The sequence below is a fragment of the Suricata suricatta genome, chromosome 14, assembly GCF_006229205.1.
Source record: "Suricata suricatta isolate VVHF042 chromosome 14, meerkat_22Aug2017_6uvM2_HiC, whole genome shotgun sequence".
Lineage (NCBI taxonomy): Eukaryota > Metazoa > Chordata > Mammalia > Carnivora > Herpestidae > Suricata > Suricata suricatta.
In genome coordinates this window covers 70,822,586-70,836,847 of record NC_043713.1, presented here as the reverse complement: position 1 = coordinate 70,836,847, position 14,262 = coordinate 70,822,586, and the positions used below count along the sequence as shown (strand labels likewise).

Sequence of the window (14,262 nt, the reverse complement as noted above, 5' to 3'; positions counted from 1 at the left end):
AGGCAAGTATCTGGCTGTTGGCAAGCTCACAATTCATCTGGGAGAAGAGGAGCGGGGCTTTGGGAGCCTGAAGCGTCAGGGGGTGCCTGCCCTGGTGGGCGGAGCCCCCATCAGGGTGGGTCAGTTGTGAGGCTCTGCTTCCTCATCATTTTGCAGATTCACAAGAGTGCAAGGAAGGATCAAGGGGCACAAAGAGCGGTCAGAGTCCTAGCTAAGGAAGGGGCAGAGCTACGTGATTCCAGCACGTGGTTCTTTCCACTGTCGCCCAAGCCACACTGCTCTCCTGGCCTCTAGGGATTCTGTAATATATTGTCCACTTCTGGACTGTCTCCTCTCTCAGGAAAATAGAAAGATGTGGTCTGCCTTGACCAGCACAGGCTCAGGCTCCAGGCCGGGTTGCAGATGGGCAACTTCCTCTTGGTTCTTATTGGATCCTCTCTGGGCATGGTCTTGATTATGTCTAAACCTGACTTCTCTTCACCAGAGAGGGCTTTTTAGAGCATGATGTCATCCTTGCCTTGTCCTACCTGCTGAACGACCCTCAGTCAGACTGTCGGAAGAACCTGCACCTGGCTTTCAAGCATGTGGCCCAGCTTCCTTCAGGTAGGCGCTCAGTGGGCACTCAGGCAGCCCCTTGGTCTCCACTCCAGGTCACTCATGTGCCCTGCTGCAGATCACGGTATAAAGCATGTTTTTGAAAAAGTTATGCTTTTATTAAGATCCACCGTACATATCAAAAAGGCACAAATCATACATGACGGTTTTATTAAATTGTACTAAGCGGACATGCCATTGAATCGCTACCTAGATTAAGAAATTTGTACAGTGTGGCCCCCACTCTGAAAACTTCCCACATGCTCCATACCCATTATTACCCCTCATCCAAAGACGAACAGTATCTTCTGTTCATAAGACCATAGATTAATTTATGCCTTTTCTTAAACTTTATGTCAGTACAAACATATAGGCTGAAATATCTTGTCTCTAGCTTTCTTTTTGCTCAGCATTTTATTTCTGAGATCCACATATGGTTTCTGCTGATTTGCACTGGAGTATGGTATTCATGTTATATGAGTATGCGATTCTACAGTTTACTTAACTGCTCTGTTGCCGATGGACATTTGAATCGTTTCGAGTGTCTGGATACCCAGAATAGAGTGTCTATAAACATCGTTGTGTCTTTCAGTGGATGCATAGATGCATTTCTTTTGAGACGTACCTAGGAGGGGAATTGCTAGGGATAGGGGAAGTTTCTATTCAGCTTTAGAAGGTACTACCAATCATTTTCTAAAATAGTTATATCAATTTACACTCCCACCAGCAGTGTCTTAGAGTTAGTTCCACATGCTCTCTATCCTCACCCACACTTGATCTTTCCTGGCTCTTTATTTTAGCTATTTTGGTGGGTGAGTGTGTGGTAGTATCTCATTTTGGTTTTAATTTGTGTTTCCCTGATGATTATAGCCCTGTAAATGTCCTCCTTTGTGAAGTGCTGTAGCATGTTGAAGGATTAAAGAAGGCCTGCCCCAAAGGCCACTCTGCCGCTAGGCTCAAGGTCCCCTTCAGCTGACTGCTCCTGCTAATTAGATGCAGAGTCCAGGGTGATGGCCACCCACCCGCTGCAGCTCAAGGGTTGAGATCTTGTGTCAGAATGACATTGCCTTGTCACATGGTGCAATGACCAAGAGGCATGATATCAAGGTCATAAAGGGGGTACCTTAAGTTAAAGGTGGGCAAAAAGCCATTGCAGCCCACGAGTGAGACAGCCCTAGGTTCCCTCTGCCCTTTCCCTGGTTCCCTGCATGCCCCGGGATGAGTTATTTCCTCTTCTCTTAAAGTGAGGCCGACACTACTCACCTTGGAGACTGGAAGTGAGGGCACGTGAGAAGATGCTCGCCAAGCATGTAGTGCCTCACCCTGCATGAAATATGCCATAGACACGAAGCCCATATGTGAGCGCTCTCTGAGTTGAGGTCCCGGAGAGAGATGACTATGGGATCAGGTGCAGAGAGGTGGACCAAATAGAGAGAGCCCTTGCGGACCTGGGATTGCTGCTCATTTGGGAGGCACGCCTTCTTCCAGCTGTGCTGGGCATGCTAGGCCAGACAACAGAATCTTCTGGTAGTTTTTTTTTTTTTTTTTTTTTTTAAAGACCTGCTTATCCCTGGCCCTAGCCCAAGCCAACAGAATCTGGTTCTGGGAATGTGCGCACATGTCTTCTCAAATGCACCTCGACTGGTTCTCCCTTGAGGCCATGGTTGAGGGCCACTGGGATGCTGGGGTGCCTAGGAAGTTCCAACGCTCAGGGCTGAACTAAGTAAATGCCCTGTGCTCACCATGGAGGAACTCACCGTGAGGCATGGAGCTCCCAGCCAGCTCTCTTAAATGATTGTGACCTGTTTAAGCATTCAGAGAAATACAGAGACAATGATAAACATCAAGTACTGTCACAGCTTCGCTAAGTCTTAACATTCTGCCATATTTCCTATTTGCTTGAGATTCTTTGTTTTAAAAAAAAGTAATGGCAGTCTAAGCACCCTGTGAACGTCCCCACCTCCCCACACAGCACCCTTTCTCCTGCCTTCCCTGAAGCCACCAATAATTTCTGACTATATCCCTAATGTATTGCTTTATATTTTCCCATAGATATAGTTATTTGGAGATCTTGCCTTGCATGCTTTAAAACTCTATGTAAATGGATCTTACTGAACATATCCCCTTGCTGCTTAAAGAACCTAATGCTATCATTTCGAGATTTATCCATGTTGTGTCATGGGCTCTGTTTTCCTCTTTTTATCTATGGCGTGCCCTTCTGGGGTTTGAACATACGCGTACTCCTGTTCGGCTGACGGGGCATGCTGGTTGTTTATGATCCTGAGCACTCCCGCTCAGATTTTCCTGGAGTCCCTCCAGGCCCCTGCTGGAGGAAAGCATCCTTGTGGGGGCGGGAGAATGCATGGCCTCCAGCTTGGCCAGACACTGCAATTGCTTCCCAGGCCACCCTCCTCCAGCCGGGAGAGAGCTTGGCGTACATCCCCAACGGCAACCTGATGGTGTGCTGTGCCATTTCACCACTGCGTGGCTTTGCCGTCCCCCGTGACTGAGAGAGGGAGCATCTTTCCTCTGCCTGGGGCAGCTTGTGTCCCCTCTCCTGCCCAGGGCCTCCCCGGAGCCTAAGCATGTTCTCTTGAGTTGTTTTTCCATTTCTTATTGATTTGCAGGAATGTTTCATTATCCTGGTTTCCAACCCTTTGTTGGCCACATACACTGCAAATACCATTTCCTGGGTTGTTTGCATGGCTTTTTACTGTTTATTTGCTTATTCATTAGCCCAGCAGTTTTGTGTGTGTGTGCGCATGTGTGCGCGCACATATATATGTCTGCATGTGTGTGTGTGTGTTCGTGTTTAGTGCTGCTTAAGAGCTCGTGAAGATATTCTGCCCTATTTTGTTCTAAAAGTATAAAAGTTTTGCTTTTTTACATTTAGCTGGTGAAGGTACCTGAGCTGGATTTTTGTTTGCTTCTAGGTCTTCTTGTCTAGCCCTTGCCAGTCCTACACTGTCTTGATTATGAAAGCTCTATGGTGATCTGTGTTCTGGTGGGAAGGGCCCCACCCCTATCTCCTTCCTGCAAAGTTGTTCTGGAACCCACAGTCACTGGCCCGCTACGAGGAGTAGGGGAGCCTGTGGTTCTGACAGGCTTCACTGGGGGCCTCAGCGGCGAACCTCAGCTTTCTGTCACAGGATCTCCTGGCTGCTACTCATTGTCTGTGGCATGCCTAGAAGGGAGGCCTGGGACACTCTGGTGAGGGATGTGCAGCAGTGGTGGGTGGGGGTAGCTGGAGGGAGAGAGGAAGACACCCAGTGTGCCAGACACTGCAAGAGGTCTGCCTGGGGGAACTCTGAGCACGGTGGCTTCTGGGTGGCTTCTGGCTGCGTCCTAGGTGGTGTCCTCACCGGGTTGGGTGAATGCATCCACTTCAGTGGTCACACTCTTAGGGTGTGGCCTTGGGCAGTAGCACAGCCTATCAGAGCCTCAGCTTCGTTAATGAGCATGGGAGTATGTGTGCCTGTGTGGCTTGCTGGGACAGTCAGGACTCAGCCGGCTCTCCTCCTGGTGGTCATTAGTGGAGGCTTTCTATCCACTGCCATACCAGAAGGCACCCTCTGCACCTGGCAGAGTGCTTGGCACTCAACAAATATTGGTGTTTACAGCGCCCACCTCAGCAACCATCGATCTGATTTCTATTGATACTGATAAATTTTCTTTGTTCTAAAACATTATAAAAATGGCATCATACACTACGTACTCTTTGGTGAATTGTTTCTTTCAGCAGAATGCTTTTGAGATTCGTCTATGTTGCTGTTTGCTCCTTATGTCAAGGAACATTCCACTGTATGGTTCTACGGCAGTATGCCACCCCCTTCTCCCACTTTTGGTGTTGCAAATAAACCTGTCCTGAACATTTGTGTACAAAAAAAAAAAACAAAAAAACCCCAAAAAACCCCAAAACAAAACAAAAAACCAAACCCCCCCCCCAAAAAAACCCAACAAATATTGGTGTTTAGGTTTAAAAAAATTTTTTTAAGTGTTTTATTTATTTTTGATACAGAGAGAGACAGAGCATGAGAGGGGGAGGGGCAGAGAGAGGAGACACAGAACAGAAAGCAGGCTCCAGGCTCTGAGCTAGCAGTCAGCACAGAGCCCAACGCTGGGCTCAAACCCACGAACGCAAGATCTGACCTGAGCCGAAGTCAGAGGCTTAACCGACTGAGCCACCCAGGCACCCCTAGGTTTTATGCTGTATTTGAGAGGATCATTTGTTAGTTATTTGCCGCAACTCACTTCCTCCCTTCCTTCATTAATTCAATAATTATGAGTTGGGCTCTTCCTCTGTTCCAGTCACTGTGTCTCAGTTGCTTTGTTTGTAGTGTTGGGTATCTGTGGGGGAAAGCAGGTCTTCCCTGAGTTCTTGGTGCCTGGTGAGATCTGGCCTAGGGTGTGGTTTCCCAGAGTAACCAGCAGGGGGTACTATAGGATCAGTGACTGCCTGCCAGAGCCTGGCTCTCACCTCAGATCCCGCTGGTGGGGGGGTGGGGGTGCAAATCAGGTAGGGAGAAATCAGGGTTGGAGAGGCAAATGTCACGTAGAAGCCTTCAGGCCATGTTCCCTGTCAGCTGGGCCCTAAGTGATCACTGGGGATTCTGGGGGAATATTTATTCCCTTGTTTCTGCTAACCACACACAGAAATAGGTCTTGCTTTGTGGCCAGGCATTCTGTAGGAGAGAACTCTAATGCCGAAATTGAGGATTCTTTTGTAACTGGATTTTGGGATGAACCTGAATAGCACTAGGGCCCCAGAAATGTCTCCCAGCCCCACTGGCCATGGCCCAGGCCCCTTGCGCCGTCTGACGGTGTCCTGGGACCAAGGTGACTGGGTGCACCTGTGAGACTGGACTGGACTCTGAGCTGCTGGCCCAGCTGTGGCACCAGCATGGTGTGGGACAGCTTGTTACACAAAGAAGGTCAAGTCCTTCTGGTACATGCACTGGGCAGTACCAGCTGGCCCCTGGCCTTGGATCTACCTCAGCACTGAAGCCCCTTGCCCAGCTCACCTTAGTGAGGTGAGCCCCCAGGGTGCCATCCAGCGTTGGTGGGGCCCCCTTGTCCTCATGGTACACTGCACCCCTCCCCAGCACTTGTCCTGAGCCAGCATGCCTGTTTGTCCTAGATGGCCAGGGCCTTGTATGGGCTCCAGGGAAGGTGGACAGATGGAGCACTGCCCCCTGGGGACCCAGGGCTGGTCGGGTCACTTGTTATACTGTGTGACACCAGGAAGTCATTCCCCCTCCAGGTCTCTGCTTTCTCCTCTATAAAATTGAATCAGTAATCTCGGCTTCCTGAGAGTAGAGGAGGCTAGAATCAGATGAGCGTGTATCGGGCTCAGCCTGGGGCCGTGTGGTATGTCATCACTGAGGGGAGCTGGGGTTATTGTCACTGACCCGTCGCACCATCTTGTATGACCAAGAGAAATGCAGGAGAAGATGGTAAACCCCATGAGCCTGCAGGGCAGTGTGCCCTATGAGAGGGAGTCTTTGGCCACATGATGGGACCTGGGTTGTGGCTAGCCACCTGCAGAAGGCAGGACTGGGCCAGGCCCTCCTGCACAGGGTAGACTCTCCCCTTAGGATCACCTTCCTGTCGACCCTGGCCTCCTCTCACTGGTCCCTCTGCCGCTGGCCCTAGAGCTCATTTACCTCTGGCTGATGCCACCACTGGTGGGTCTTTCCTGGGCCTTTGGCTTAGCATGTGCCTTCTCCATACTTGGCACTGTTTGGGCATAGTAGAGGAAGGAGGTGGGTCAGATTGTGCCAGGTCCCCTTCCCACTTTGCCCTGGGTGAGCACTTTATGTGGGAAGGAGGGGATGTGGAGCAACAAGCAGACTGGGCCTGAGGGATAGACAGTCTTGGACTTCAAGTTGGAGAAAGGCAATCAGCATGATTAGCAGAGCAAGAGGTGGACATAGCAGGCCCATGAGAGGAAGAGCCAGCACAGACAGACGGTGACGAGACTTATTGTGGGGATCATTTCATAGCATATATAAAAATGCTGAATCATTGGACCATTGAGCATCCAACTTTGGCTCAGGTTATGAATTTGCAGTTCATGAGTTCGAGCCCCACATGGGACTCTCTGCTGTCAGTGCAGAGCCCGCTTCAGATCGTCTGTCCCTTTCTCTCTCCGTACCTCCCCTGCTCCCACTCTCTCAAAAATAAACATTAAAAAAAAACCCTCAATCCTTTTGATGTATACTTGAAACTAATAGGATTATATGTCAATTATACTTCAATAAAAAGTCAACACACAAAATGAAAAAAAAAAACCTCACTGAATGCATGGTCTCCAAAATGTTGTGGAAGAGAAGAATATACTTATCAGAGTTGCTGATGAAAGGAGGCAGGGAGGGGCAGTTCGTGTAAATTAAAAAAAAAAAAGCAATGCAGATAGATTGCAGCAGAGACTTGGACCCTGAAGAGCCTGCCGACTGGGCTCTGGGAACCGGGAGGACTGTCCCAGGGAAGCCACCTCCCATCCCTGTGCACATCAGCAGAGAAGGCAGAATCCTCCTGTTTTCGTTCTGTGTATTTTTAGGTAAAAGATGCTCATGGTGAAATTACTGCACTTTTCACAGTTGGCGTTAAAAGCGTAAAATAAGTCTCAAAGATTTTAAGTCACATGCTATTTCTTCTTATACAAAAGTCCCCTTGGGTTTTTGCTGTTTGGTGATGTGGGAAGGCGTGAAGGGAATCCCCACGAGGGCCTGGGGTGGGGGAGGGAGACAGCCCAATCTGTATGTGTCTGCACGCTGTGTATCTGCGTGTGTGCATCCATGTGCTTCTCCACCTGCTGGTCCTCATTTAGGACTTTGTGTGGGTCCTGGATTTGAGGAGGAGGTGCGGGTGGCTCTGGGCTCCCCATGGGATCCTGTCTGTCTGGGTGCAGAACGACTGGGAGCAGAGCCAGATAAGAACCCCAGGCTTGGGAGGCACTTGCCTCTCTGTTCCACCAATCCCTGACCGTGACCTTGGACACCTTTCTTCCTCTGCAAAATGGGTCACGGCTGACAACCTGCTATGGTAGAGATGAAATAATCTGTAAGGAGCCTGTGCACGCTGAACAAAGTTGCTTGACCACTGATTAGTGCTTTCCACCACATGATGATGCCTCTAACCACACAAGCCGGAGTCAGCAAATGGTGGGATCCTGGGGGATCCCTACTTCCCACACCTTGCAGGACCCCCCCTACACTGTTGGCCATTGTCAGCACCCTCCAGGCTCTCTACCTCGTGCACTCTGTGGGGATGAGTCTGACTTTGGCAGAGGTGTCTTCAGCGTGTGATGGGTGTGGGTATTGGTGCAGCCTGGGCCAGTGCTGGGCAGGGGTCTTGGAGCTGTTTTCACCTCTGAACTCAGCCCCTCCAGACACATGGGCCTGGCAGGCCTCCCCACTCTTGGTTTCCAAATGACTTCAAAATGACTCTACCTCAATGTGTGGATTAGGGGAAAGAAAATGCACCTGGGCATGGAGGGTGTCTCTGGGCAGCCTCCCAGATGTCAGCCGCACACACATACAGCATGTCAGGACAAGGCTCAGCTCATTCAGGGTATTTTATTTTCTTAAAGTAGACAATCTCTAACTTTCATACAATCACCAGCTCCTCTTTCCCTCTGTACATCTCTTAAAGTCCTTGGCTGTGATTCCACACACTGACCTCGGACATACAGGTACCCAACAGTGGCTGAGAGAAAAGATTTGGCAAGGGCTCTGGCGGTGCCTTCCTTCTCAACAGCGGGGGTTCATATTTACATGCAGCCCTCGGACAAGGTCCTTCCATGGCGGCGGGTGCCATAGGCCCTGGGACATGAAGGGCCAGAGTGCGAGGTCCCAGCAGGGCCCCCCTCAGGCTACAATGCTGGCTGAGCCTTCACAGGACCTGTAGCTGCTCTCAGCCCGTCTCAGGTGTAGGATGTGCAGGGGCCAGGGCCCCATCTCTCGCTTCCCCTTCTCCACTTGCAAAGCCAATGGATAATTTACTCTTTAAATACCAAAGACATTTAGCTATTGTTCATTCGCTCGTAGGTGAAGAACCTTCTTTAAATACATCACATTTATTTTCTGAAATAAAAACAAAGCAGAAACCGCACCAGTAACAAGAGGACGCTGCACAGGCTTATGTACAACGCGGCCCCGCGAGGCTGCCACCGGGCGGCCATCCGCCCCAGTGTCACTCGGGAGCAGAGGGACAGACTCGTCCAGATAACAACTTTTACACTCAGCAAGCCAGACACAAAAAAGACCACCTGAAAAAAAAATATGTTTTGAAAATCTGCATTTTAAAAAAGAATACTCAACTGCATTTGAAATTTTCCATATTTCTGCGAAACACCACGAGATTTGGCCAAAAAAAAAAGGATGTCAGAGAAGAAAAATCAGGTTTTGATTTATAAAACAGACTAGTAGAAGAAAAGCTGGAACCCAGCTGGCCTAGTTTGAAACAAATCGTGCCACTCATGTTATTGTGTGGATTTTTGCTGCATATTTTGAAGCTGTTTAAAAAGAGCTGTGAGTGGCCAGAGGTCTGGTTAGTGCTGTCGTCTGGCCTTGCACCCTGGTTCCAGAATGAACGAACATGGTGCAGAGTAGGCCAGCGGTAGGCGTGGCCAGCAGGGAAGGCCCATGGACCCTGCTCTGGTCCTCCCTCCTGGTCAGCAGCAAGGTCCCCAGTCCCAAGCTTGGGCAGAGCTGGCTTCCTCCAGATGACCCAGCCCCCTCTCCTCTAGTCCTGCAAGGACCCCCAAGCAGAGTGGGGCCGGCTCGGGAAGGCAAAGTGAAGGGGCAGGAAGGACTCATAGTGAACATGGTAACAACTGCTTAAGTCTTCAAGAGGCCTCAACACTTTGGGGAACTTTGCTGTCTCCAGACTGTGTGTGCATATGTGTGTGTGCGTGTGTGCAATGTGTGTGTGTGTGTCTACCTACCTAGCAATCTATCCATATATATTTATGTTTGCGGAAACGTGGGGGCCAAGGAGGTGGAGGGCCGGGGTGGGGTGGGGACATTTTTCAGGTCCCCATTTTCTGCCCCTAGGCTGGGTCTCCCTAGCACGACTGGGGGTGTGACATCCTGGGGGTTTCGCCACAGGCAAACTGGCCCGCCCAGCTCCTCAGCAAAGACCTATGTACTTGAGATTGTTCTGTATGATGACGTCTGTCACCGCGTCGAAAACAAACTGGATGTTACTGGTGTCAGTGGCGCACGTGAAGTGGGAGTAGATTTCCTTGGTCTCCTTGTTGCGGTTCAGGTCCTCGAACTGCCGCTGGATGTAGACAGCGGCCTCCTCGTAGGTGTTCTGGCCCTTGTACTCAGGGAAGCAGATGGTGAGCGGGATGCGCCGGATCTTCTCCGCCAGCAGGTCCTTCTTGTTCAGGAAGAGGATGAGTGAGGTGTTGATGAACCAGTTGTTGTTACAGATGGAGTCAAAAAGGCGCAGGCTCTCTGCCATTCGACTCTGCAGGCAGGAAAATGCTGATGTTAACCAGGGAATGCAGGAAGGAAAGGCCCCAGACCCACAGCTCTCAGGGAGAAAGCCCCGCTTGGCAAGATCTCCCAGCCCAGCACTGGCCCTGCAAAAATCACCCTTCTGTTGGAAGTCTTCCTCTGAGAGGCCAAGTCTGTCTTCACCTGCCTCCCATGGGCTCTGGAGGCCCTGCAATGGCTGGCACCACCCTCTACGCCCTGACATGTGTTAGTAAGGGATGCTTCTGCTTCACTGGCACCTCTTCTGTGGCTTGGGGCTGCTGCATGGCCTCCCTTAGCCGCAGGGACCTGGCAACTCTGAGCTCACAATTAAGGGCTCTATCCCCTGCCGTCCAGTGCTGGCTCAAGTCCCCCATGCTGCCATTGCTATCTCCCTCAAGGTGAGCACGGCAGCCTCCTGGCCAGCCGGCAGTTCCGGCCCGCTCGGGCTTGGGCCAGTCCTCTAAGCCTCTGTCCTGCCACATGTACCGTCAGTCCTCAGCTGGATCTGTGAACTGACCGCCTGCACTTCCAAAACCCAAGGCTCCAGTCCAGAGAGCTGGGGAAGGCTTGGGCCGCTCTGCCCCTGCCAGGCCATTACATTCACGTGAGGACAGAGGCCCAGGAGGCTCAGTGACCACAGAGTGTGATACTGGCCCTTATTTACCCCCTTTTTTCTGAGGACCTTAAACAGGTTGTAGTAACTGAGTTTTTAGGGAACATCATGCATTCACCTGACTCCCAAACTCACCACTCATCATTTCCACACAGAACTGACAATTTTGGCTTTTAAGAAATTTTGGCTGGTGAGTTACTATGGTGAAAGCTGCCCCTCGTTTTAAAATAAAATAAACAAGCCAAATGTCCGAACAAAGCCTGGAACTGGTTTAGATCTGGGGTCTTGGAATTAAGGACTTTCTGACCAGATTTTATCACCAATGATGTGGTAATGAAAAAAGAAGCTGCAGCTGGTGCTGATGGTGTGGCCATGGCACGCCAGCTTGTTCAAGCCTTAACGCCTTCTGATTCCCATTTTACAGATGAAGAGACTGAGGCTTGGAGAGGCAGGAAATGTGCTCCACGTTCCACGACCAGGAGCTCAGGCTCACTTAGCGGGTGGATGGGCAGCACTGCTGGACCCAAGTGAGGTCACCCCAGGTGGGGGTCTCTAGGAGGATGCCACAGCGAAACCCTGCTCTCCCAGACATCCTGAATTGTCAGAGGTACCTGGTCTAAGAGCATCAGTGCTAAGAAGGAAGCAGGTTGAGTGGGGCGAGGATGCCCAGAGGTACTCCCCAACCTCAGAGAAGCGGTCTTGAGATCTGGTATTCCACCTCGGAGAAGATGTTTTCCAAAACCAATCTTGAGCCTTCTTTAGAAGGAGCTCAGAAACTAGAAACTCTGGAAAGTAAGTGGTTTTGGGTCTTGGAGAAAGCAGGGGCAGACCTTTCAGCAGAGAGAAACAAGACACAGAATTCCCATCCCCAGCAGTGCCTGGAGGAGCCGCATGATGTTCCCAAAAGTGAGATAAGTGGTGGTCTAGGAATGTCACATTCTTCTGTTGACTAATTAGCTCTAATGGATTCCTGGAAGCCACACTGTAACGCCTAACAGAGCTATCAGTTCTCACAGGAATGATGTCATAGTCAGGGGCTGTGCTTCTTACCCCAAACTTCACATCAGATAAATAACAGAAACAGTCATTAGCACATATGCATTAATTCAATGAGCAAACACTTGCTGAGCATGCCCTAAGGGCCAGTGACAGGCCCCAGCTCTCATATCAGGTTGATGGAGCAGAGACAGGATCCCAGGAATCAGAGGGGGATGGGCTAGCCACCGGTAGGTAGGTCCCAGCAGGCCAGTTCCCCGGGTATGGAGCAGGGGGCCGGGCAGAGCAGCCAGGACACAGCCAGGCTCCCAGAATGGGTACCTGGTGGATCATCTGGGGTGAGAGGCAAGGTGGCCCTTACACCGGGTCCAAGCCCAGCAGCGCTGGGCAGTCTGCAGAGTCTGGGAAGTGAAGGGCAGGAGGGCGTTCTCAGCATGCTGAAACAGTGCGTATGTGCTGGCCAGTGCTCATGCTGAGGCCTCTGCTGGTCGGTCCTTTGAGGGCAGGCCCTGTGTGACACTGGAGGGGTCAACAGGCCACATGGGCCCTCCCACCCCACGGCCATCTCAGCTGCTTTTCCTGTTCACTACTCACCCCAGGTTCCTGATTTTAGCCCCAACTGACCTGTCCTTCCTGTCCCATGTGAGCCTCTGCCCCACAGACAGCTCTTGGCGGACTTTTTGGACCCTAGACATCCCCTTGTACTTGAAATCTGGGAATTCAGGCACTTTCCTCACAGGGCAGCAATGCCCTTGGCAGTGCCTCACAAATGCTCATAGGATCGATACTGCCTAGAACCACAGAACAGGAGTCTCCTCTTTCTTTCGTGTTTTTTTGGGGCTCAGGTCTCCTGCTTCTCTCTCTTCCTTGGGATAAACCATGGGTAATCACACTGGCCATCATTTACACACCTGGGAGGTGATGGGCATCAAAGAATAACCACTATCTGTGTACATGCCCTGCCAGGCAGGATTCAGTACAGCTTGTGGGAGACACAGACTGGGGTCAGGCTTGTAGAAACACACATGACCTTCAGAGCTGCACTCCGCCCGTCACCCCCTGTTGCTCTCTGGGTGTTCATGGCCCACATGGGGTGCTGCTTGGTCAGGGCCCCCTGTAATTGCGCATTCGACCCCTTGGCTGAGGAGGAGTGGTGATGGGTGGGCAGGGTGGAGCTGGAGTCCCCTGGCCTTTTGACTCAGTGCCCTCAGTGTCACCGTGGAGTGCGCACTCCTCCATCCCAAGAACTCCCAGGTGGGTCCTGACACCTCAAAGCACAAATCATTGAAAAAGGAACGTGCTATTCTGGGCCATAACTCTGGAAACTGCGTGAAGCTTGAATGAGTGTAAGTATGGGAGTAATGCCATGGGTGTACTTCGTTACCCAGTGTCCAGGACCTCCCTTCTCTTCCTCTCTCTATGTTCAGCTCACTCTCTATGGCCTCACTCAAGACCCCTTCTTCCTGGAAGCTCCCCTGACTCCTTCTGCCCCCATATCCCTGTTTACCTTCTAGCGGCACATGTCTGGCTATGCGCCCTGCACCAGGGTAAAGTCCCAGCCTGTCAGTCTGGCCTTTAGGGCCTCCCCTGGTACCTCTGTGGTGGGTGTGCACACCCTGGACACCAGCGGTGGACCCATTCTATTCCTCTTTGGCCTGGATGGAGCTCCCCCATGTCATTTGGTTCCCCTGTGCCTCTGCCCACTTAATGCCATGGGTCAGAGCTGCTGGTGAGAGCCCCAACGGTGGTAAGAGAAGGCTTGGCATCATCCTTGTGAGGTCCAGCTGGGCTGCTGGGCCCCGAGGGCAAATGAAGCCAGGGGCAACTTTGGGATCACTGCTAGTATATCAGCCCCTTTGTCCTGTGAACTTTCCATTAGCCTGACACAGACATCCTCTTGGACCCAGAATCTGAGAGACCACCTCTGCAGCAGGAGGGCTACAGATTTCACACATGGGGAGATGAAGGCCTGGACAGGCTGACTTCCAGGGCTCAGTTAAGAGCCCTGCGTCTCCACCAACCACACGTCCTCTTCCAGCAAGAAGCCCTCCTTGCCTTTACCACTCCAGCTGCTAGCGGACCAGTCATGGTTGTTTCACCCAGGAGGAAACACACCCACTAGCAGCTGCCTGCAGTGCCAGCCCGGGGCTCTGAGGCCCACCCAGCTCTCTCCAGGGCCTGCTCTCCAGCAAAATGGCACTTTCTAGGAGTCTGGGATTTGTCTGCACATTCATTTATATAATTAACACAGAGTAGACGATTCCCATCAGAAGCTTATGCAGTGGCAGGAATCTTACTGCCCAATGGTGAGAAATCAGTGATTTGCAACAAAGCAGGTCAGACAGCAAGAGGCAGTTGGGTGGCTGGATGTAATCCCTGGGGTAGTAAAGAAGTCATTTCTTGGCCATTTGTGAAAAGAAAGTTCCTGCTCAGAGAGGTCCAAATATACTCAGTGCCACTGAATGAACTTTCCCCCAGGGTAGGTGGATGTTACCAGGCTGGACCTAATGGCCTGCTGCTAAGGAGCTGGCTGGCCTGAGTCTGGAGTCTGCTCAGTGCTGAATTTGGCAG

At 51.2% G+C, this 14,262-nt stretch overlaps 2 protein-coding genes across 4 annotated transcripts in view; one reads left to right on the top strand and one right to left on the bottom strand.

Annotated features, from left to right (window-relative positions):
- RSPH14 (radial spoke head 14 homolog) overlaps window positions 1–14,262 on the top strand; it is a 78,948-nt gene that overhangs the window by 7,404 nt on the left and 57,282 nt on the right. For all 3 annotated transcript variants that reach the window (XM_029922308.1, XM_029922309.1, XM_029922310.1), the window contains exon 5: window positions 485–603. In XM_029922308.1, the coding sequence (XP_029778168.1) occupies window positions 485–603 (119 nt within the window). The remainder of the gene's footprint in view (window positions 1–484; window positions 604–14,262) is intronic.
- GNAZ (G protein subunit alpha z) overlaps window positions 8,979–14,262 on the bottom strand; it is a 29,090-nt gene continuing 23,806 nt past the window's right edge. Inside the window, exon 2 of the mRNA XM_029922307.1 lies at window positions 8,979–10,071. Within this exon, the coding sequence (XP_029778167.1) occupies window positions 9,727–10,071 (345 nt within the window). The 3' untranslated portion in view covers window positions 8,979–9,726. The remainder of the gene's footprint in view (window positions 10,072–14,262) is intronic.